The sequence below is a fragment of the Notothenia rossii genome, assembly GCF_949606895.1.
Source record: "Notothenia rossii genome assembly, chromosome: 11".
Taxonomy (NCBI): domain Eukaryota; kingdom Metazoa; phylum Chordata; class Actinopteri; order Perciformes; family Nototheniidae; genus Notothenia; species Notothenia rossii.
The window spans coordinates 52,883,922-52,910,159 of record NC_136910.1 but is presented as its reverse complement, the minus strand read 5'-3'; the positions used below and the strand labels follow the sequence as shown (position 1 = coordinate 52,910,159).

The window sequence follows — 26,238 nt, the reverse complement described above, 5'->3', positions numbered from 1 at the left end:
ATGTTATTTTATAATGTTTTAATGTCTTCGGTTGGATTATTATCATATTTTGTTATAGTTCATACAATACTCAAGCTCAACTGCATTCTAATTAATCATCTGAGTTTTGCATATCCCTTGATCTAAATGAGTTTCACTTACTGTCTTCTGATACTTGTTTAACTTTCATTGTCATTCTGTGAGTTACCAGCAGCTCTTGTCTGTTGCATATTTGTTTCATGTCAGGATGATTTTTCTGTCTGTCACTTGTCTGTCTCCTGGACCGTCTCACCTGTCTGTTAGCTTCTCTGTGTTTTTGTCCCAACGCACTTAACATGTGCTTTCCTTATGTTGCATTTTGACCTCTTACTCTTTCTATTCTCTTTCAAGAAATATTATTCTACACATTTTTTCATTATCAACAAATGCCATAACAAGACCAAAACCAGCAGTGTGTAAAGTCCTTCTTTATGTAAATATTTAAACTAATGGAACCACTAATGGAAGCCCAATGCATTTGCAGTATTAGAGCTAGTGGTGATATTGATGGGTAAAAAATGTCTAACCAACTCAGGACAAACAATGGCTGATGTCAGGACCACCGTGTTTTGGTATAAATGCACCTTAGTATTTGTTTTCCATGACCCAGTGGGGGATATGGAGCTAGCACAACAGGAATGTTCTTTAACTCAATCGTTTTTTAGAAGTTGTATACTTGTATTTTAACAGTTACTATGGTGGAGAAACAAATAAAAGAGCTTTGATGACAAGTCGGATGAAACATTGTTTGTCTTCATCAGGGCAGTAAAAGAGAAGAACACTGATATCTTCCAGATTTTAACTTTGACTATTTCATAGAAAAGCTGGGCACTTTAGTTTTTAGCAAATGTTACACAAATACGACAGAAACATTTTCCTGTCTTAACTCCAGTCCGTCAGTTACTATTTGAACAGCATAGAGTATGTTTGAGCAAACAATGTGAATGCCTTCATGGTAATAAAGTAGCATTTTACCCAGTGTGGCCCAACAATGTGTTTTAATAGTTTTTGGGAAACAGGTGAGCTTTATGGCAGATGGAGGAAATACGTGTCTCAGTCTTTGACACTTTTTTTTACAAGGATAAACACAGTGTTGATTTTGGTCTTGTCATAGTATTTATTGTTAATAATTAAATACAGAATTTCACCAGCCTCATGCTTCCTGAGTCTCCTCTCTCCTCTTCTGTCCTCCCTCTCTGATTTGATGCCCACTGCTAATGTTTGCCCACCTCCCTCTTGTGTGTGCTGTCTGATAGCGGAGCCACCCTCGCCACGCCCCTGGGACCCACCTGGCAGTATGTACCACCTGTTGTACCACCTCACTCTTTCACTTCTTCTTCTCACCTCCTCTCCTCGTCTCCTCCTACACCCTCTTCTTCTTCTTCTTCTGTCATGTCTGTGTTTGCCTCCATGCGTTCCTCTCATATCGGTGCAGAGTTCACATCCTCCTACATATACAGTATATTCCTGTCATTACATGGAATTGAAAAACATATATTTGCATTACAGTACAGTATTACACTTCAGTAAAATGTGGTGGTGTGTACTGGATGTGAGTTTCATTATGTAGTAGTGTCTTTTTGTGAGTCTGTGTGTGATTTTGGAACAAGGCGGAGACAGTACTGCTGCTTTCTTGCTTTGAAATAACTATTTTAATCTTTTTCTTCTAACTAAACCATAAAATACGTCTAACCTTATCGGTCATTTGATGTTACGTTCAGTCTTAAAATCTTTTTGTAGCACACAAATACAAAAGCAAAGTCTAATTTATCACTTGACCTTTTGACTGAACCTCACTTTCAGACTCCTTTTAGTAGTTTGAAAGAAAAGGGGGGTTTATTTTACAAGCAATTCAAGCAATTCAACTGATAATTAAGATTTTAAGACTGCATACTATATACAATGACTTGTTAACATGGATATTTTCCAAAGTGTTGTGATATTGTTGTTTCTGACTATAGCTACAGGCCAGGCTGTGAGGTGGGAACATGAGGAACAGCACAACCACTCTAAATATGTCTGTTAATGAATAGAAATATAGTCTGCGTCATATACTGGCTTTCCAAAGTTCCTATAATAACTTGACATAGATGCACTTTCAACGCAATGCGAAGCTGTCTGAATATGTACTGATACTTTTGGAAACTAAATTCATGAAAGAAAAACAATTCCCTAAAATAATCAGACATGATCCATGCAGTAGCCACCAGGTGGGGTGGTAAGTTAGCGGCTGTTCCAGTTCCTTCTTACATCAGTCTATTGCCTGCTGGTTGCACTGTCAGTCAGATCAGATGAGGTGGGGTGAAGGCCAATGTCCTCAAAGCATTAGTGCCAGTATACATCTATGGAGAATGATTGGTTTATGCAAGATTTTAAGGGAAGTCACCACTGAATACTTAAAGCCAAACATAATCCATCTCTTATTTTTTAATAACAATATCACATGACTATATTAAAACAATGTGATATGGGAGAGGGGTTACTCATCATCCAAGTGAGTCATAGTGATAAAAACAATATTGAATTATATTTAGTATGACATCTTTACATGTTTTAGTGGAATCATCCTTTTGGTAAATAAGCAAGTATTAGCTGCTACAGAAAAGTACACTTAAGTCAGAAATAAGTCAACATATGCTACAAAGGCCCATGTCCACAACCCCCCTCATTTTTTGACTAGCAGAGATTACTGCTAGCTTACAGAAGTGCTGTAACGGTAAGTATTCAAGTTTTGTCACAGATTTGTGTTCATTCTTCTCACTTTATTCTTACATCTGTGCGTAGAGAAGAACGGGTAAAACGTCAGTCTTAAGACAACCGTGCACTGGTTGTGTCGTTTGTGTGTTGTGGCTATTTTGTTGATCCAGTATAAGTGGTTTTGGTGTAACCACCACAGCCGCCCCTCTCCTTTTCTTTTCTTCCTACTCATCATCATGTTTCTTTCCCCTCTCAGCCGATTGTGGACCTGAGTCCCATCAAGCGCTCGGCCTCCTCTCTGATGCCGCAGCACTACGAGGAGGTCGGGCTGAGGGAGTATGCCCTGGAACGACCCGGCTTGGCTCAGTCCCCGACGGGCCCAGGTCAGATCCAGGACCAGGACAGAGCCCACCACCATCACCACCACCACCGCTGCCATAGACGCAGGGAGAAAGATAAAGACAAGAAGCAGAAGTCTCTGGATAGAGCTGGATCAGTGCAGCCATCCAGCACAGTTGGTGAGACAAAAACACGGCATAGATGATAGAAAAAAATGAATGTATTGCCCCCCATTTGTTGTGAAAGTGAAGCCAATAGGAAAGGGCCTTATACTTGGATTCTCTAATATTTCTCTATGAGAAAAGTCACTTGACATTTGCTTTCAGAGTGTATGGTCTCATCTGATTGTTTGAAGTCCTCTTCAAAATTGCACCTTATTGATTTTGGAAATGTAAATAGATTATAAAGCAGAATATGTTTCAAGGAGTACCTTGTGTTTGAGAGGTGGCTAACTAACTTTGGCGCTAGAGAGGGCTTCTCGTCTTTTTGTGTTACCTGACGGGCACCATGGGTTCTTCATAAGGCTTAGAAAAGAGAGGGGTAATCAGAATGGTATGCAGTTGATTGCAATCTGCAACGTCACAGCTAGATGCCACTGGAACGCTCACAATGCAGCCGGGAGATTCAATGTGCCGCTATCCTGTAATTAACAGTAGTGGCCACACAGAAAAAAGGGTTACAGTCTTGCTTCACACGCTCTGTCTACAACGCTAATATGAGTGTAAAACATTTGACCGAATGTCATCAAATAGAGCTTAATAGTCAAGGTATTAAAGTGTGATAAAAGTAAATGAAGTGGCTTATTATAGGTTGTTGAAAGATTCATTATTTTGACTGGGCTATTCATATAATACAGCGATAAACTTAGAAACTTGGCACCACTAATGGAGAGACAGCGATGGCAGGCCAGGCTTTCCTTGTAGATTACTCTGACGTCTCATCGTAGCTGCAGACATTCTTTATAGGATTAAGGTTCCATGATCGGGTTATGTAGGTGAAGGGGTTTCTGCTGCGCTTCATCCAGGGATTTTACATGTCAGGCTTTCCATCTGATTAGCACAGAGAGTTGTGAGCTCTCAAAGGAAAATCTGCTTTGCTGGGGATTTCTGTTCCCTTTTTCTTCTATAAGTAGTTCCCTTTGTTCCCCATGACCCTTAACAGTTGTATTTATCAAATGTAGACTGAGCTCCACTGACTTCACACACTAAGATAAAAGGTTGTCCTAATTTATGGATGGGATGGCAAATTGGAATCAATGGTTATTGAACATAAAAAAGATGTTGCTTTGCCAGCTTTTAGTGTGGGCTTGAAATTCTGCAGAGATGTCTAAAGACCTTTTAAAGGTGGATTGCGATTTTAATGCTGTTGTCAAGAGTATAGATACCCAGCATAGAACCTTGTGGTACCCCTTTTTTATTCTATGCGGTTGTTTTAAGACCAACAGTACAAACTGCCTGTGTTGTGTACAGTCTAGTTCTGAGCAAAATCATCCGAAACCCAGCACATGTGTTGGTGCACTTATGGTTATGCTTAGACAAGTCAGATTCAGCTGTGTCAGCTACTGTATAAAGAAACAGTGACCCATTTTGTTAAAAACAAATCGGTAACTTCATACCATTCTTTTCACACTGTCCATGTTTGTTTATTATTTTCCATCAGTGTGAGGTTTTGGGACAGCTTTTCGCAGCGTCCATAAATACACATCAGTAAATATTTTCAAACTGATATGCAGAAGTAAATAACGTTTACAATGATGTTTTATATTAGTTTGAGGAAAAGAAAAAAAAACAGGACAGCTTTGAACTGATGTCACTGAACACTGATTTATTGGAATTGACAGCGGGAGAATGGAAAAGGCCATTTGCTGTAGCACACTAGCACTGTAGTGTCAGAGCCTCTCGCCAAAACAACTCTTTCCCCTAAATGGCTATTATTACCCACAGAAAGGTAGTTATCAAACCCTCACTCAGACAGACAGACATAACCAGTTACATTTCTTAATAGTAACAGCCTCCAGAGGCCTTGGTCTCTAACGTATAGAGCATATTGCATAATGAAATCCTATCATTATCTGAAGGAGACAATGTTGACAACCTTGCATTATGCATATTCACAAGTAAGGTGGATGTCATCTCTTAACACAACTGATGGAGAGATCCTGAGAAAACAGGCGCCAGCTAAACTTCATCCAATAGGGCACTCAAGGCCAAATGCCTGCTGCCTGTACAGACAGAGAAACATGAGCTGAGGCAAGGAAAGAAGTGAAGGATTAGTAGAAGGTGACTAGTGAAATAATTCTCTATCACAATGTAATACTTGTTTTCTTTGTTTGCCATCAGGGGTCGTCTGCTAGAGCGATTAGAGCCTGAGAGCGGGTGGCAGGGTGTTTTTTGTGTTAACACTGGAGGGCAGCAGCTGGGCTTTATTGCCGAGATAAAAGGCCACAGTGGACAGGTCCAGCCCAGGGATTTATGGGTACCTCTTGGTGAGATAGCAGAACATCCCACAGCCCTCTGTACATCTATTAAACTGGGAGGAGCAGAGGGAGAGTTTCACTCCTCAAAGCTTGTCGTTCTCGAGGCAGATCTGACACATCACAATGATGAATAGGCTTCTGTGTTTCTGTCATCGCGGTTTTAATCTAAAAAAACTGGAGTCATTCCAGTGCTGAAGAGAGTTGTTTCTTCCACAGTGCTTTGCTTTATGCCACACACCCAAAGACTAGATAACAACACACACACATACAGACAAACAGAGACGAGCCATTTGTCTTTAATTAGAGGTGTAGTGAGATATCGTGGGATGACATTACACATCACAAAAACATGATACGTCTCGTGAAACTAAAACTGGACCACATGTTGATGATGATGTTTACATTCTTTGGATTGATGGAGTGTATTATTGGTGTTGCAGGCCAAGTCTATAGAAAAACTATAAATTGAAAGCACGGTTATCGCCTGAGGAATGGTGACTAAGGTTTTTCTACAGCCCTAGTTGATTTTCATTCAAAGTCCTGATGTGTGCACTTTGAACATTTCTGACTCTGACATCCCCCAGGGAAATAACACGGCCACAAATGGTTGAAAGCAACATGTACAATATGTGTTAGCAATTCCACCAGCATTGTCTAATGTTACTCTAAATCATATACATATTGGCTTTGAAATATATGTTCAAAGTTTCATCTGTGCATCAAACTAAACTTTATGTCTTGTATAGGACCAAATTGTGATCTGATGTTTTACAAAAATCCTCTTTGAATGAATGTAAACTAAGTTTAAAAGTGATCGTGGAGGACTTTTTTACCTTATCTTATCTCCTTCTTTTTATTATTTTTCTTTATTAGTTTTCATGGTGTTTCCCTTATGTAAAAAAATTGGCTCCATAGTGTAGCTTTAATCTAAGACTGACTGAATAATATGTATTTTTATAAATAAAAAATGGATGATGTAGATCAGGGGTGTCAAACTCAAATACACAGTGGGCTAAAATTAAAAACGGTACTAATCGAGGGCCGGACTGGTTCAATGTTTATTGCAGAATTTTTTTAAATGAACTTATTGCACATATTAAACCTGGAACTAACAAAGCTTAAATGATTGCCTATAAGAACATTAAACATGAAATAATCAGTTGCATTCATTTCTTATGGCTCTATCTGCAGAGTCAGTTCTTATGATTCTTTTTTTCCCACAGGCCAACAACAGCTTCAACAAAACTATTTCCCTCAAAGAAAAAACCAAACATGCCCTGTTGTCTCAAGAAAAAAAGTGCAGAAGGAAACATCCATGTAAACTCAGTGTGCTGCTCTGTGATGCTAGTTCAAGCAGATACTTGGCATCTCATCCTGGGTGCAAGTTAGGGCTGAACGATATATCGTGTCATGGCGATAACCGCGATATGCGCATGCTGCGATGTGATTTTTTTTTTTTTTAGGACGTGCGATATTAAGTAGGTAAATTAACTCAAACACGTCATGTTAAAATTATTTTGCTGCTTGCTAGAAAAGGAAAACTTGCGCGGCTCTCATGTCAAGGGTTCTTGAGTGAGTGACATGCAGGCTCTGCATGCACAGCAAACCAACAATCACAATCATTCTTGATCAGATCACAGCAGGCCCCCCCCCGCCCGCTGGTTTGCAGACCATCAAAACACCGGTAAAAAATCTGCGAGGCACAGAAGGACAATACCGCCGAGAATGAAGATTTACTTCCAAAAAGAAAAGCAACATCTGCCATCTGGAACTATTTTGGATACAAAAAGGTTCTTCTCTTCTTCATTCACAGATGAAACCCCTTATTTGAGGGTAAGCAACCTGCATTATCATGACATGTTGGATCATGAGTCATGACTTAAGGTATGATGAGTCAACCAGTTAAGATCCAGACGTCTGTGACTAAAATCCTTCATCCGGTTAAATATAGTTAAAAAAAACGCAATATATATCGCAGGGGAAAAAAATATCGCAATGTCAGTTTTTTTCAATATCGTGCAGCCCGAGTGCAAGTTCATCAATGTTTGGGGTCAGGCTCTGACCTGAGGAAACTCAGGATGGAGTGAAGGTGTGCGTGCAATATGCCGGCGGGCCAGATCTAATAGTAATTAGAAATGATCCTGCGGGCCGAAATTAAATCCACCACGGGCCTGATTTGGCCCCCGAGCCTTGAGTTTGACACATGAGCTTTAGAGGGTAAAAGGAGGGTGATATTCTAAATGTATAAAATTGTATAAAACCTCTTAATTTGGTGTTGTTTTCCTCCTCGTAAACTAACAATGTAATTGTAGCTTCCTTATTACTATTTCTATACTACAATGACCCTGAATGCAGCCATAGATTATGAGATATAGTGTATTTTCTACCCTCTTCCCCTGATTTTGTTTGATGGTGCCGTCCTCCAGATTCGTTCACCGACCCTTCAGCGGAGGGTTTGTCCAGAGAGCGAGCGAGGGAGCGTGACCGCAGCCGGCCTCATGAGAGGAGGCATCACTCCTCAGCAGGAGAGAAGCAGCGCTACTACTCCTGTGAGCGTTACGGCAGCAGAGAGCAGTGTCACACCAAATCAGCCGGCCCCAGCAGATCCACGTCCCCCGGAGAGGGGCAGGACGCTGCTCTGCTCAGACAGGTCAGTTACTGCTATATGTTCCTTAGTGATTGACAGCTAGCTTGTGCACAACCCTTTGGTCTGTAAGATTGTTTTGGACAGTGAAACATTGGATTTGAAGCAAAAACTGACTGAAGTTAAAGTGTTACTCTTAGCTTCTTTTTATTTCGTCTTTGCTTATACAATACATAACCCATATTCTATTGACTTCTATTGTTCTATTTGCATGCAAAGTAATACTACTGTATATATTTAAAGGTGACCTATCATGCAAAATGCACTTTTGTACGTCTTTGATACATGAATATGTGTCCCCGGTGTTCCAGGGAACTCACCAAGTGTCAGAAAACACAACCCTCTCTATTTTCCTCGGTACCCAAATCTCTTAAAAAGGGGCTGCAACGGATCTGATAGACTGATCCAGATTTGAACACTTCTATGACGTCACAGAACTGGCGCTACGGCTATTGGGCCAACTCCACCAATCAGGAGGAGACAGCCACGGACATTGCCGTTGGAAAGTGCTGGAGACGCTGTAGTACATATGCCAGGCCTGTAGATGGTGCTGTTCTCACAGAATCAGCCCATGCAAAGACAGTGTTACATTGAGCGAAATGAGGAATGGCTAAAATGCATGATCTGTTTGGTATTTTGAAAAATAAAAAGTATAAATATGCCTTATGGTCCTACACTATATTATTCAAATATAGCATGATAGGTCCACTTTAAGTATCAACATATTGTTTTGTGACGGAATAAAACCAAACCAAACTGTTCCAATGAAAGCCCCAATTTGGAAACTCGGAAACAGGCAATTTTTAGGATTCAGGTTTAGGATCTGTTTGCAGGAATACTTCATTATATTCATTTTGGTGTTTTCATTTGTACATGATCTCCTGCATAGGTACAGTACTTATCCTTCACACTTTGGATATTTCCGATCATTTTCGATTTACGTTCTTCCAATTGACCTGCAGAATCATTGTGTTGTATATCATTTGTGTCCTCAGCATGGTAGCAGTGGGGTAAAAGCTGTGCCGCTGCCCTCGGGTTCGAGCACTCCAGGCCGCGGTCGCAGGCAGCTCCCTCAGACCCCCCTCACCCCTCGTCCTGCCGTGGCTTACAAGACCGCCAACTCCTCGCCTTTCCAGCCCAGTGCCAGCGCCGCCACCGCGGGGCCCCAGACTCGCTTCAGCCGCGGCCTTTCAGAGCACGATCGGTTAAACTGGGGCCACGACGAGTCCCCGATCCCCGTCACACGCATCGGTTCGGACTCTAATCTAAACCGGCAGTCGCAGATCTCCCCTCAACAGGCGTCCCATGGAGAGGACTTCCATGACTCTGTGAGTAGCCACGGAGGGGGACGCTTTGCCCGAAACGCAGCCTCCACCTCCGCCTCCACCACAGCCTCGGCTTCACAAGGAACTGCCGCTGCGTCCGTCACAGCGGCAAACTCGCAGGGTCGCTCGGGGGTGCCCAACGGGTTCCACTTCACCCTCGGGGTCAACTCTGCGTCTGCTGCTGGGAGCCGAGGGAGTCTCAGGGAGAGGGAGGACGAGGACTGGTGCTAACGTGGTGGAAACGTATCAGTGTTGTACAGCGCTCTAACTAAGGAAGCCGGCGGATTTATCCAAAAGGAAACTCTTTGAGGAAAAAGCCAGTGGAAAGTGCTGTAAAAGGGGATCAGAAACCATTCCAGCTTTGTAGTGTTCCTCTCCTTTTTTATACAACAAACTTTTAAGGATATAAAGACACTGATGACTTTTTCTACCCCCTTTACTTGCACTGAAACTATAGCACCTGTGAAGACCCTTAAGTATTTTGCCTTGGCCAGTAAAATCAGCGATGGAGCAGAAGACAAAACGCCATCCTCATTCTTTGAGCGGAAGTGATCTGAATGCCTCAAAGCTGGTATCAACATGGCTGCTCACAACACTGTTTTATTTTTGTATGTTTAATGTTGTCTATGGTTGCTATGTCGGTGAGAGAAGAGTTACAACTTGATCATATTGATGCTTCCACCAAATTATCTTTTTTTCATCTTGGGGTTATCACCAAATTTTGTCCAGATGGAACCAATTTATGTCAATCTTAAACTTCTGCCATGAAACCTAAGGGACACACCGAAAAATGTGACAAAAAATGTAACATTGTGAAAGATTGGATTTAGAATTAGAGCCCAGTTTTCATAATCAGTTTTTGTAAATTGTACCAGATGTACATTTTTTGAGTGCACATAGGAAATAGATAACTCTTTTCTGATGTTATGTGGCTGATTACTAAGTGCCTCGTTTTCCAAGATGTATTAAGATGCAGCCTGATCAGATGGACTTGAATATACAGTAGAGGATGTGAGTGTGTACAAGGCTGAGGAAAGTGTAGAGAACAAAGTTTTAATCTGGTATAGTGGACCGAATGCAAAAAAATATCAATTAAGTTTTGTACTGAATCTTGTGGTAGGTATGTCTGATTTACAGATCCAAAGTAAGCAATGTAATGCATGCCAGGGTCTTGAACTTGTCAAAAATAGTGTCTGTACTTTTTGCTTAAGGGTGTGTGGTAAGCATTTGCCTTTCTCTTTCAAATATACTGCCAGCCAGTTGGTAGAAATGGTCTCTGAATGCAGAAAAGTGCCATTTTTTTTATTTATTTCTGATCAACAAATCTCAACACTTGCCTCCTCAAGCATACATTGTTTCTGCCATATTTCCCCAAATGTCCAGGTTTACACTTATCTCTTTCCCCCCCCCCCTGAGTGCAGTATTGTTTGAGGGTTTTAGGTGAGGTTACCTGTCTGTGTATCCGCAGGTACAATAAAGAGTTGTGTTGTTGCCGCTGACTGTTGACTTGAAATAGGGCTATGCAACAAGACGACACTTCATCTGCCCTGTAGCTTTACCGTCTCGAATCTCCAGGTTCAGGCTTTAGTGTGACTGCGACCAAATTTTACATTTATGTATGAAGAGTTGTAAATTGTATATGTATTATATGATGTACAGTTAACTAACAGACACACACTGAGGCACAAATGGCATCAAAGCTGATATATGTGAATCACAGGGCATTTAGAGGTTGGCAAGTTGACTGCATGAAGCCTACCCAGATAGAAACACCCAGAATATAAAACTGTTGGATCAAGTTGTGTTTTTAAATTATTTTTGAACAGTTTTAAACTTGCTTGAAAACCAGATACATATTGACTGATACAATGGTTTAGTGTGAGGTATTCTGTCAATAACAGATGGCTAATCTAACATTTCTGTATGGTTAGAGTTCTAGGTAAAGAGCTGACCGGCCATTTAGGAAACCCCAGACCCGAGTTTAAATTTAGCTTATTCCCCCTTTTCTGCAACATGTTGGCTCCACTCTTTCCCACTTTCCTTTGGGCATGACTTATTGTCAACTAATCAAATGAAAGACCAATACCAACAATAGTGTGTTTTTAAACATTTGTGAAACAATGGGTCTGACTGCCCATGAGATATATCAGACTTTTGATGAAAATACTTATTGGTAGTTAAATAGAAATTAAATTGAAGTAATTGGTCAAAGAACAAGTACATATATTTTGTTGCGATAAAGGATTTAAGAAAAAGGTTTTGTCAAAACGGGATTATGGGTGGCTATTTAAAAACTAAAATGTTTTCACATTTATAGAAAGATTATTTATCAGTATTTTGAATCAAAATACAGATTAGATCTTCTAGGTGTCTAAATCTCTTGGTGCATGTTGAATCTAAGCAAGTTTAAGAACATGTAAATAATTTGCTAACATGATTTGATCCAATTATTTCCCTAACCCTAACTTCCTGTTGTCCCATATGTGTGCAATCTATTTGATGGATCATCTAAAAGGAGCTGTTTTAGACTTTAAAGCAATAAGGTCTAACTGTAAGCGTGGCTCTGGTATGTGTAAAGGTAACGTAATAGATTGCTTGTTGTCTTTAAAAAAAAGCTGTACGTTGCCTAATGGAGTAGAGATTGGTGTTCATCTCTAAAGTAGATTTTTCAAAACAACATTTCCAGACCTCCAACGAGCGTGACATGAACAGGGTGCCAAGTTTTCCTCTTACAGTTTTACTCTTGACTGCCCCCTCTGGACATGTCCGGGATTGCATGTTCTGAAATGAAAATGTGCATGTGCAAAAAAAAGAAAAAAAAGAGGAATTGTTTGACTTCATTCAGTCCATGATTTGTACCCTTTGTTTCCTTGTTGTATTTTCTGATTATCTAAACACACAATGTATCTGTTTCAGGTAAAGACAAAAAAAGAGAGCTTGAATAACATTTAATTACCACCAAAGTGGAAACAAGGCTCTTTCTCAGAAAAGAGATTCTGGAATGGCTGAATCCTTCGCTGCCTGATATGTTACTTGACTGTCTCTCCCACAGTCATTTTGACTGTACCTATAGATTTTATATGAATATAAGTCCTTGAATAAAGAGGTATGATTATGAAATTGCAACATGAAGTCTCTGAAGATTGCATTGACATGTTTTGGGATTAGGGTCGGGTTTCCAAAGCATTTTATTGAATTTGAATCCGGTTTCAAAATCTGATACTCCATATTCCTGATTGAATCTTGTTATACCTAGCTTTTGGCAACTTTTAAGTAGCAGCAATTGCAAATAACTTAATATGAAAGTTAGAACCTAAGGTTTCACATTTAAACTGCCAGATAGGTTATTGAGCAAAATGACCACAAGTATGTTTTACCATTGCTTTTTGCCAAAGTAATATGAGGTTAAGATTCAATAAGAGACCAATTGGAGGTGAACTGAAGCAGATGAAATCAGAAACCCACATGCAGTCCAGTCCAGTACAAGACAGGTAACATGGTTTGAAGTGTAAGTGTTTGTAATTATGATGTGGAATTGGTGCCATTATGACAAATCTAACGGTTAATCCATCAGGTATACATTGTGCTGGTTTCCAGGAGTACCCCTTAAAGTAGAGATATATTAGGAAGTATACATGTACTTGCTTAGCGTTGGATACGTTTGATACTGCAGTCCTGTGCTCTATGCAAACTCAAACAGTACACATACAAAAATAACCTTCCCAGGGTATACCTTAATCTGTTATATAAAATAAACAATATTTGAAGGTTGAAAAGGAGAGAATATAATATTAACGACGTTACAATTTGTAATCCAGAATGATCCGGATGACGTTGCATGCGATAAAAGCAAACCGTGTACTATAGATGCTTATTTTAAATATTATTTGGCAAATCAATCCCTATCAATAAACCTCTGCAAATTAAACCAGTATGTACAATAATTGATAACCAACTAAATAAATACATAAATAAAGAGCAATTTCATGTTGAATCACTCAGCACTGTCAGCAGATTACGTGATTCCTTATTAGTCATTAATCTGCAGAAGTGATGAAAGGTCCAACGAATTATTTGGCATTTAATAGAATGATCTATCTCTGTAATTGAAAATCAACACTTCGTTAAGGCGTCAGACAGTCGTTAAAACAAATGGGCGGAGGTCGTGCAGGATGTTATTGGTTTGCATTTTAGGAAAGGGGCGGGGCCTCTGCTGCCTGGTTTGGCGCTTCTGTGATGAGCTGCTGCTGCAGGGGTAGAGAAGCTGCTGTCTGAGGAGAGGAGAGCTGGAGAGGATGACAAGTTAGTCCAAGTTAAAGAACAAAAAGTGCCTTTAAACAATGTTCCTCACTTTTGAGGACTAATGACAGCCTCTCTATATATTTTTTTCATTTCCATTTCACGTTTTGGTGCTCTTTCTTGCATGTTTTAAACTCTTAATTGCAAAGGTAATTAGCGCGTGAAGATGTTCTGCAGGTTGCTAAAATGGACACTTTGTCTCCTCGGGCTCATGAGCACGAGTACCGCTTCACCGGACGATGCACCGGGGGAGTTTGGAGGAGAGTCCGGCTCTGGGATGCTGCAGACAGGTAAGAGTGGTGTTGCACCTGCCGAGCCTTTTAACTATTGGAAGTTAAATATCAGTGCAGAATAGACGTGGTACTTTGTTTCAAGGCATCAAAAATGTCCCAGGCTTTAACTTAAGTAGAAATTCGCAATTGGTGGTATTGTTACTTGGAGTATTTCATGAAACACTTTGCATTTCTAACCCAACAAACACTTAAACTAAAGCCACACAGCCTTTCTTTTAAAGTAAAGTGACTTAAAACCAAATTACTTTTAGCTAGCTGCCTGGAAATTAATTAGCTAGCAGTGGTAGAGCACAAAAACAGATAAAAGATGGGTGTTTTTTGTTATTAAATAATTAGCTGCCCTTAAACTCAAGAAATCTCCGTAACTATATCCACAGGAGTTGGAAGTTCATTATGTTATAGGTACATGTGGAAAATAGTAGTTATTTACAAATGCTATGTAAAGACAACTATTGCTCTGCAGTGCCCACATGGTACTTATCTTCACCATCCTCTGTATTCTGTGATTCCCCATTCTCATACCAGATGTAATGAATGCACAATATCAACTGTGAATACTCATTAACACCCTGTCACACCAGCACACTGATGAGTCATATTTGATCAGCTGGAGTTCATTACATCTTTGGTTCAGTGCATTTTGAGTCCAGATGAAAATCTTCTACTTCTCATCATCCACCCCTCAAATACTCAGCAGCTTCGTTAGTCCAACATTGATGCTGTTAACTCTATATATTTTCATTCCAATACTCTGATGTGGGACCAAACCCAAAACACGTGTAGATTGAATCGTTTGTTTGACAAGCTGTGAAGATGAAATACAGACCACAATGAAACAATAAGGCTTTTTTTTAACTGCAAGGCAATTGGTCGTTTTATTTCTTCAATTGGTTTAACAGTTTCTCAAAGGAAAATAAAATAACACTATTAAAACATGTTACTACAGCTCACTTATAAGAAGATTCAACTTATTGTCATTACGTAGTACAACTATGTAACTAAACGGTTTCTCTGCATTTGACCCATGCTAGTGTTAGGAGCAGTGGGCTGCCATTACGTACGGCGCCCGGGGAGCAGTGTAGGAAACGGTGCCTTGCTCAGGGACACCTCGGTAGCACTTGGTCTTTCCGGGACTTGAACTGGTGACCTTCCAGTTGCCAAGCCAAGTTCCTATGGACTTCGCCACCACCGTTATTCAACTGACCAACCTACTGATACAAGTCCACTCATAAATGTGAAGACATTAACACCCAAATCTTCACATTGTAAAATGCCTTATGCCTGATTTGCGTCCAGGAACCGTCTTGAGTAGGCACCTTCATTGTCAAAAAACACCTGGCCAATGGTGCAAAACCATTTAAATACATTTAATGTTTTTAAATTGAATTGAAAACACCACTTGATTGATACATGTGTTTTTTTACATGGCCCTAAAGAGATGATTTGACTTGCTAAATACATCACGCACACACAATTTTTTTATTCTGCATAAAACACATGTGGAAAGTGAAGCCAAAACTCATCTACAGTTATTAAATCAAATGGAATGCTTTCATTCTGCCAAGCAGACTGAGTAAATCACAACATCATTTTCCACAGCCAGCTCTGTTGTCCCATCAGTGTTTTCAGTGTCTGGATCTCCTTTGTTTTATCAGGGCTGTTGATACAGTGATAGCCGTGTACATCGTGTTTCTGAGCTTGTTTAATCCACGATGACCTATTGAGGTTGATCTCAGATTGGATCTCTGCCAGGCGCCCAACCATGTCGTGTCTGGATTCCACGCCGTCACACATGCCATCACTTGAGTCACAAAGCTGACCCAAACAGAGATGTGAGAGCAGGGAACAGCTGAGAGTTTGGATAAGACTGCTGAGCGTGTTGATTGAACCCTGCCTGTTGAATCTTTTCACTGTGTTTACTTTGAGTTACTGTAGATGGCAGAGAGTGAAAGCCTTGTGTAAACTGTCAATGGATATCAATGTACAGACGGATGTGTATGTTCTGCTGTGATGATCCCCTGTTGTTGTTCGGTTTCCCCTGATACACCTCGCCCATTAGTAATTGTGTGACGTGTGCAAACCCAATAAATCAACACCTTCATATGAGAATAAACAGACTGTAAAGGATAATGAGTTTATTCTTGCGCCATTTGTGGATTGTATCAAACAATGTAGTGCTGTGGGGCTCTGTCTCAGGAGGTACAGTAGAGCAGGTTCACCAATAACCACAGCATGCATGTCATCGGTGTGGAGACCTGTGAATGTTTGTGTGAATGGGCGAAGGAGCAGATCATTTTAAGCACTAGTCTTTGGGTAATTCAGAGTTTTAGCATTCATTACATTTTGGCGAGATAAACCAATTCTGACTCCCAAGATAAAATGACTGTAATTGCAGTTTTCAGTCAATGCCAAACTTGCCGCTGGCTCTTCAATATACCTCACATACCTTTTTAATGTAAACTCGAAACACATGTTTTATAGGGCCTTATATATCGTGGTTGCACCCATTAGGGAGAACGCTTTTTTTAAGTAGTGTTGTCTATATATAGCAACTTTCAAGTAGCCTAAATCACAAAGACCTAAAGAAAAGTGCACGAGGGAACAGGAGAACCCACCTGATGATCTGCTGTACATTTACCCTCATATTTATGACTGCAATGAATCACCTTCTGTCTGTTTTTGAAGCATTCCTTTCACTCGGTTTGATGAACTACTTTCAGTTATATAATGACCATTCAACCCTTAATCTCAGCTCTGATTTGACTTTGAAGCCTGTGTGTTGACAGCAGTATGCACCATTCAGCCTGGTAGTAAGTCAATTGCTGGACAGACCTTAAATCCTCCAAACTGTCCAAAATATCTTAATGGCTCCAATGGCTCACTGGAGAAAAAAAGCATATTAGTTTTGTGAACCTACAGTACTATGGATGCAATTGTCTGTGTAGGGAAATGTGCATGATGGAAAGATTTTGGGCACAGTTGCCTGCCTTCACCTCTGTAGCTCCTTGAATTTAGGCGTCAGGCGTCTCTGTCATTTCCAATCCATACATTCATTCATTAGTCCATTCATTCTTCAAGTTGGCCATTCTTTCAGTCAGCCATACCCAGCTGTGTTATGTGATTCCCATATGTCAGGAATAGCTTACTGTAACCTCTGGCCCTATGAGATGGGTATCACTGGAGCACATTATGCAGAACAGCTGTTGGGAAGACTTTTGTGAGGTTCAAAAGGTGTGCCTGTGTCTGAGTGTCTTCATACTTCTCAGCATCAGCCATCCACTCACCTTGCTGCTACTCCGGCACTACCACTTTCTTCAGAAGTATGAATGCCAGTCTAACCTTCTTGACCTTATGTGAGAATGTTAATCGAGCTCTGACAGTGAGGTGCTCTAAGCTGTGCCTCGAATGCACAGTAGTGGAAATTTGGGAAGGCATCAATTGACGGACGATGCTTTAGAGATTATGCAACTTCAAACAGGTTTTGCCCTGCTAACCTGGGGCATCTACATGTCAGTCAGTCTGTCTTGCACGTCAAAACCCTACAGAAGAATTCTCCAAGCTAAAGCTAGATTGCCAAAACATTTGATGAATCTTTTTGTGAATTACATTTAAGTAAAGATGGATAGAAAGTATGACCATTACAAATGGGGCAAAGGTTGTCATTAATGAGCAAATGTACATTACATTTGCTCAGTACTGTATGTTCCAGCTACCAATAGAAATAACCTTCAAGATTTCATTGGCACCTATCCTGTAGCCCCACTATTGGATATTTAGGACACACTTCATACCATTTGCCTTGCATCAAACATTGCAAACTCCACAGTTTAGAATTAAAATGTTAAGTTTTAGCTATGTATTCTTCTTATGCAAACTCATTAACTGAAATGAATGACAATTAAAGTAATGGATTAAGAAGAAGAAGTAGATAATATGTTAAAAGTGTAATACAGAAGTCTTTTCATACTCCCTATACTGTATGAGGGGTCATCCTTTAAATCAATTTGGTAGGCTGCATTGCTTATGATGTCAGATCACCAATCCCTCAACCCAGATCAAAAGCACAGTACCCACCATCTTCCAGCAGTTTGAGCTCATGATGTCATTGCCATAAATCGCCAGATCCACGAGCAGGCATCTGCATCCAATGAAATGTGATCTTGGGCTTAGTGCTTGGTGAGCCCTGATCTGTGGTCCATTAGCCAGCTGTAACCAGGCAGAGGCCCTCATGATCTGGCATGCATGGTGTAACATTCCCAACACTATACACAGACTAAACACACTGGGTCCTCGTCCTGGTTCTGGGTGTGGAGTAGGTCACAGCTTGTGGGTTGGGTTTGTGTGAAGAAAAAGTGGGTGGAGGGGGCTAGGTGCACACCATATGTCGGATCAGAACCCCCTTCCTCATCTGTATTCTCTTTTCAAGCCAACTAAAACCAGATGGCAGATAGAGTGGGTTGATAGTGTTCAGAGAGAGTTCCTCAGATGTTGACCGTTAACAATGAATAAAATAAGGGCTTTTTTCTTTTCTTTAACATCAACAACAATGTCACAGTGACCACTTTTTAGTGTCGTTTCTCAATATCTCTCCCATCACTCAGTAACTGCTAAAAGCCTGCAGACACATTACTGCCTGTTACACACAGACACATTTATATGGAAAAGGCTATTTAATTCGGTTTGTGGTTACGCTTGACTCAAGTGACAACACTTAATATTTTCCATTCTGTTCACCACTACACTACGCTTATTTGCAGCTTGCCAGTGTTGAACACCTGCCTTATGGTGTTGAGAGAGAGCTAGTAGCTGGTAGTACCTGCTTAAGATGCTGTTTTTTTAAGGTGTGTCAGTTAACATTCCTACTTGTTGCCACATTTAAATATCCAAGTACCATGGAACCATGATGGTGGTGGTTATTAGTGCCAATCTGGAGATCATTAAAGATCTAGTCTACTTGCAGTTAGTGTTTGCAGGACTAACATAAAATCTACAAGGTACAAAAACAATGGCATTTCTCAAAGTGGCACTAAACAGGTGTACTAACAGACACTATGGAGCACATCATCAACCTACTGTAGAGTGGGCCTTTTTCAACAAAGGCATTTTGACTTGTCGTTGAATAAAACGCATGGGTCTATGGTGAAATATTTGATGGCTGAATTCTGGGTGTCTAGTTTATTTGATAACTAATTCTTCTACCTAATTGCAACGTCAAGTCTCTTTTTTTTCAATGGAATTCCAATATTGTCCACAGTTAACTTTTTGAAGGTGTACACCTTCAATAGTCGAAAAAATAAAACCACGTTATTTATAGTTGTTTATCCGACGGTCGTATCGGTGGGAACGTTCATTTCTGGCAAATGACACTTAATTTTAAAGCCTATTATCTTTCAATGCCAATGACGTGTCGATATCTTTGTGCATCCCTACTGAATTCCATTAGTCTTGGTGTTAATGCTGCCTTACACTTTTATATACTAGGACAATTGAATAGAGTTGAGCCATTGTTTGTGTTTCTACACCTGCGCCATTCCTTCTATCAAAAATATGTTTGTTCTTAAAATTCATTGTTGTTTGAAACTCTGTATGGTCTCTGATGTATGGGTTTTGTTAGAGGTACCTGTGCTTCGATGGTCGTTGTTTTTTTTGGTCTCAGATTTGGCTGTATGCTGTGGTCTGTCTGTTTTGTCATGTGCTGCTCGTCTTGTTAGAGAAAAACCCACTTTCTTAATGCCTCCAAAAACATTTATGAGCAAAGGTTTCAGTATCAGCACTTGGCATGAGTTTGGCATGAGTGTCTACAATCCTGGAAGACGTGCATACCTAAGTCTGGTGCATATTGGTGTTTAAAAGCACAACCTAACTTTATTTGGCAGTCATTTTTCCCGTGGGACACATTTAAGCTATCAGATTATTGTTATCCATCATTAAAAAAAGTCAAGGTAAGCCAGGAGACCAGTTTAACTGCTGCAGCTGTGACATGTGTAACTGCCTTAATACGCCTGTGTTCCGCAAAATAGATGCCAGGTTATGCAATGTTGTTTCATACCAGTGAGACACACATACACACATTTTTCCTGTCTTTGCCTCATACCTCATAGTTCACAGCGATTTTCCTGTCACATAAAAAAATGAACATATTTAAACACATTTCTGGTTAATGTTCAAATATTTTGAGATCCCTTGAATCTTACGTAGGGACCTTAATACGAAACACAGAAGCTCCAGCATCCATCTGCCTTTTGGTTGAACTCTGTGTGATCAGCAAGGTGTGACGCATGCTGTATGCGTTTGGCTTTTTATTAACTTGAAAGGCGGTATTGATAGAAATGTCACAACAGTTTGGCTTTTTTATATGTTTTCAAGGTTTCAGATAACGATACAGTTCTGTGGCATTCACTAGAGTCATACGCTACCGTTTATTAGGATTTGGCTCTGAAGACATTTCAGTATTTTGTGTCCGGTAGGAATGAATTGAAACCGAAAAGATTTCAAATAAATGTGTTAATCTTGCTGGTGCATTTTTACCTTGCAATGTTTAAGCACAACGAGTCAGGATTTCTTTAACATACCTACTCTGCTTCCCCTTTGAGATGATTGTTTGTTATCCATGATCCCTGATATGAATGCAAAAAAACGAACCAAATGGCACCATCTTTCGGCCATGGCATTGTAATTATAATTGTCCTTCATTGACTGTTGTAGGAGTGAACTTAACCTGCTCGATGAAATGAATAGGTGTTTTAGTAAAGGTGAAGAGTGATAAGTTAACATGAATGGCCCTTGACATGTTCATAAACGTCCTCATTGTGATGAACATGTGCAGATGCTTATCTGTATTGGATTGGCTGAACTTGACTGATGCAGGACCTGAGGTGACAACTCTGTTATGACTAACAGAACTCGAGCAGATCCTTGGTGGGACAGCCAGAAGGAAAGAGTAAATATTGGTTTTGTTTTCTTTCTTTTTTCTGTTTCACTCGCTGTCTGTCAGGACCTGTCGGACCTGTTGACCTTTTGTTTACTTTAACGTGATTGATTTGTTTTGAAGTCTGGCTCAGTCCGGTGTGTCGCCCTCACTGCTCAAAGTCCTAAGTGTTCAGGATTGATCAGCCCTGTACGGTTTGTTTCAGGGGAACAGGGGCTGACTTGCTTTCTTTATTCATCGCCTGCATGGCGCTGTGCCACTCTAATCAAAACCGTTCCCCCCCCCAAAAGAGACATTAACCAGCTTAGTTGTGCATTGGAGAAAGTGTGCCTGTTTGAAGGTTTGTTGGCCACATGTTTTTCTGATGGACATATTAGGGTGTTCTTTAAGGATACAAGTGGTAATAAGAGCCACAGCCAGATCAGAGACAAGGTCCAAAGAAAACCTAAAGCACAATAAAACGTCCATCTAATCCATTTACACTTGTTCAGACATGAGACTAAAAATGTCTAAACTTTGCAAAAAAAGTATGCCGGAGAAATGTTTAACACTTAACAACATGAAAAGGATGATCCGTTTTGCAAAAAGCAGTTTGCCTTTGACGCATCCAGCTCACTCTTCTGTTTAATAAGCTCACTATCAACACGTCCAGGTAACGCACCCTACAGTATTTATTCCTTGCTAATGCTACTTTGGGAGCAACACACATCTTTGTCCAAATGGCAATAGTGCTTGTAGTGTTAGCTGTTATCTGCCCTTCACTGGATATCTCATTTACTTACATTACAGTTCAGAGTGCATTCTATTTTTGGAAAGAAACTCAATTGAATGCAGTAGTTTGAAGATGTTTTCCTAACTAAAACCAGTATACAAACGGTATAACTCAATTCATGTCAAAGTAGGTTACATGGGGATTTTTTGTTTTGTGGTTTTAAAAGTGGTAAAAAATTGAAAAAATTGTTTTTTTATCGTCTTCTACATTTCTCGTATCTTGACATCCCTACATAACTAGTACACACTAAGGAAACTACAGACACAGCAGGAAATGAAACACCCATTATGTCTTCATGGACAATACTATTAGCATTCAATATGAGTTTTACCTGTCCTATTAATATCATTATTTGTCTTTTATGTTTGCAATGACCTGATGTCATGACATTTATTTACTGTAGAGAAAATGAAAAAGAAAGCCTATTAACAATGAACAATGCAAATACAGTTGGGATGCCCACAATGCCACTGATTGTACTTAAGTCAGCCTTTCGGTCTGCAGTGCATTCCCAAGAGACATGAGATTGTACTTCTGCAGACTGACATGGTACAGATAAAGGCACAGCCAGTTACAGATAAAGGCTCCGCCAGCTACATTCCTGTCACTTTTACAAGCTCAATTTTCATAGATATTAACCCCTTTCAAACACACAGACTGGAGAGAGGACCGGAGGCCAGGCACTGTGTGTTGAGTCAACATAGAGGAGTCGAGACATAGCAGATTTTATGCACTTTTAAATGCGGGACCTGCAACCAAAAGTGCTTCTATGACAAACCATTGTGCCTTCTCTATTCTCTGAAATATACTGTACTGTTTGTGGGCCTAAGCAAATGGTGCATCTAATCCGACTACAGACAATGACGTTGTTCATGTTCTACTTCATTAAGTATGTCTATAATAATATGCCCAAGGCTAAACATGTTCAAACCTTTAAACACATCATTGATTAAGTATGTGAGCAAGTTTTAAAAGGTACATTAGGTTTTAGTGACACTTTTCGTTCACCGTATATATCATGTATATAGTTAAACCACTAAAGTGATTACTATGTCGTTGTACGAGTATGAATGTATAGTTATATCACTTAATGGGATTGGGTGCAGAATAGAGCTTTGCTTGTCATGGTGTAATTAAGGAGCTAACAATACCAGCCATTGCCACTGGAGGTCCCCTGTCTTCCTGATTTACTAATTCAAGTAAATAGTATAATATAAATTAGTTTAGTAATGGCTGATCAACAAATGTGCTTCTCAGACATTCCTACTTGGATAAATGCCTAGCTGTTCAAAATCAATCTTTTCCATCGTCACGACACAGTCTTTGTCTTGTTTCTTCCCCTTCTCTTAAGTTAAGGGAGGATAACCTGGTTCTCATGACCTAGCTGTGTTTTCATCTCCCCTGATTAGGTGAGAGTGAGGTAATCTGCTGTGGTCTGTGCTGCTGACAGACATGAAGGGAAAGCACCGGTATGTTGGCTGCTGGCGCACACAAACAGACATAGGCCTGTCGGGGAATTTGATCGTGGTTGCCATTACCATGTTCCAGGGCCAAGACTTTACATAGATTGAGTTTCAATCAGTCTATGCAAAACAAAGTCAATCCGAGGGCATACAGTACGCGAGAACTCAATCTACAGCATGCATCAGCCGGGTTCTGTTAGATTCAATATTTCATTCTGGAAAACAAACTATTTCCAGAATGTAGACAACAAAATAAGAACAACATATACAAAACAAAACAGAAGCTTTAGGACTCGATCAGATGCAACTCTGTTCCATCAGTGTACATTGGATTCTTACACTTTCTCATTTCTAGAGTCCTCCTGTTGAGGCAGATGTCCTAACTGGCTTTGCATATGGACTTTGACAGCAAAAGAGGAATGTTTTTTGTTGTTGTTGTGACTTTTCACTGTCACTCTGTCACCTATTGATTACTCTCCCTGTCACTGGGTCCTCCCTGTGCCAGGCTTTAGTTTACTGGAGAGCTGAAGAGTAACCAATTGAACTTGACCTTTAGGGTCAGGATGCATACAGCACACGGCCATTTGACAGCGCTGAGCAAGCCCTGTAAAGCTTTTACAAGAGTGTTTTACAAGCACTTTAATGACTGTCAATATAACTTTGTGTTTTCTTACCCCATTTGTGTGGTCTGTACGATAATGATGACCTTAACAAGACAGGGCAGTGGTTACGAGGGCAGTGAAGACTTTGAGGTCAGGAGATCCCAGTGGGCCAATATCTGGACCGTTGTATATCCTACTTTGTCATTTTAACTATTTGTTCAACATATATTCATTAGCATCGTAATTAGGATTTATTATCCAGGAACCATGAATGTCTGTAACACATTTCTTGCCAATCAATCCTGCAGATTAAGATATTTCACTAAACAATGTTGAAAGTAGTTTCATAAAAAAACATCCGATACTTGATTCATTTCTGTTTAAGGTCAAAGTCATCTTAATGGTAAGGAAGTTCTCCTTTTTTAAATATGTTAAAAAGCACATCCTATAACTTTTATTAATGTTGTTAACACTTTATTAAAACTGGACATGTTAGAGAAACAACATTTGAACTTGACAGCAGCGTCATGAGTATTTGACTACAATGTTTAACTTGACTGTGGAGTGTTTGCCACATGAAGACAGATGCAGTGCAGTTGTACTGTTTGTACAGAGGTGACAGCATAGTGGCGCTCTGCCAGTATTATGGTGCCATTCCCATACACATATATGCTTGTATAACATTCACGTTAATGCTTGAACAGGAGTGCTTATGTAGAAAAAAGACATGAAACACAATTAATACAGTAAGGAGTGGAATAAGTCCTAAAATCAGAAATAAGCTAGCATTTTCCCTCGTATCAAATAGGTTCTGTGGTTAACTCTAGAGATGTTCACATTTTGTTCTACGACCTGAACTGAGTCTGTTTAGGGTCTGTAAACACCCCACTCGTGTATGTCTATTCTATTCATCATAACATTGGCAGTGGCTAATAAGTGTCTAAATGAGACTGCTAAACATTATCAGGCTGAAATCTAGTCCACCTTTAACTTAGCAATTGTGATGCTCTGCCATGCTACCGTGATATAGTTCATTTTTAGCTTTAGTTTAATTTTGGCAGTTGCAGTTTTGCTAAAAAATTCATAAAAGTTGTGGTAATATGTGGAGATTTTCCTGCTTAACAAAACGTATCATAAACGTGTGTCAAATATATTATTTGCTGCAATATTTCAAAATCAAATGAAATGACATTTGCTTTTTGTCTGTCATCACTGCACCACACTTGTGTTATTTAGTAACTTCAGTCCATTTTCAGACAGTGTTTCATGGCTACATGTATACTGCGTGTTTTACTGGTCGAAACCACAATCATGAAAGAAAAATCCATCATAAAGGAAAAGTTACTTCCTTCCCTCAAGAGAGGTTGATATTAATGTTTTCTGTGAGATAGATGGCTCTTTTAGTTGGTTTGAGTTTAGTAAAAACATTTTTCCCACCACCCCCCCTACACATGACTATATGGGTGCTTGTGGTTTGTCTTCTGTCCAAAACACACCCAGTTTTACTTGGATTTCCACTCAAGTTGAGATGTGTTTCTTCTCCAGTGTTCCAGCAGGCTCATTACCTGACTCACCAGCTCCCTCGGCCTTCCAAAAGCCCCTTCTCTGCTTTCCTCATCTAATATAAAATACTCTTATACAGGCCATACTACCCTCCCCAACCGACTCTGCTTTGTTTTGCTAACTAGTATGTAAGACACATGTAGCACAAAGGCTTTCCCCTCAGTCTGTTTGCATGTTCAGCCGACACATTCCTCATCTGGCTGTGTGGTTCTTGAAATTGTAAAAAGGTGATGAGAACATGGCAAGGCATACACAATCATTTAGATAGCTTCACTGAGAAAGTAAACAGAAATTAATAGCCTCCTATTCTTACATTTCTGTGGTTCTGGAGCTAACATAGATCTCACTAAATACCTAGCTTGACATGGTTAAAGATATTCTCATGTTGCTTGTAGAACATGAGGATTACCACAGGTGCTGTTTATGAACCAGGTCAGTCTGGCTTTGGGGAGTGGGTGTTTACAATGTCGATTTCTCCAGATGTACTTTGTGCTTTGTCTGTTGAAGCCTTTTTTGCCCCTTTCATCTGTTCTGCAGTCTCCATACAGTAGGTAAGGTCCTGGGAAGGACCTTTGCCCAGGAGCTTGATGTGCATTGTGCCGATGTGTCGGCTTGGTGAGAAATGAAAGGTCTCTCATGCGAGGCCAACTGTCAAGTTCACATCTGCGAAAACATGCAGAAACCAGGGCTTACTGTTTTTAGCATTGAAGTGTCATGCAGTTTATATAGAACATGTTTTTCTTCTGCCATCATTTTCATTTTGTAAAAACAAAGAAAAGCTTTATTCATTTGGTCCACTCTGGTCCGATTCAGATAACT

General features: G+C 40.0%; 1 protein-coding gene across 1 annotated transcript in view; it reads left to right on the top strand.

The window, feature by feature from the left end:
* Positions 1 to 12,619, top strand: part of cacna1bb (calcium channel, voltage-dependent, N type, alpha 1B subunit, b) — a 163,862-nt gene extending 151,243 nt beyond the window's left edge. Inside the window, exons 45-48 of the mRNA XM_079659968.1 lie at positions 1,275 to 1,313; positions 2,972 to 3,233; positions 7,957 to 8,180; positions 9,170 to 12,619. Of these exons, the coding sequence (XP_079516094.1) occupies positions 1,275 to 1,313; positions 2,972 to 3,233; positions 7,957 to 8,180; positions 9,170 to 9,730 (1,086 nt within the window). The 3' untranslated portion in view covers positions 9,731 to 12,619. The remainder of the gene's footprint in view (positions 1 to 1,274; positions 1,314 to 2,971; positions 3,234 to 7,956; positions 8,181 to 9,169) is intronic.
* Positions 12,620 to 26,238: the final 13,619 nt, after the last annotated feature.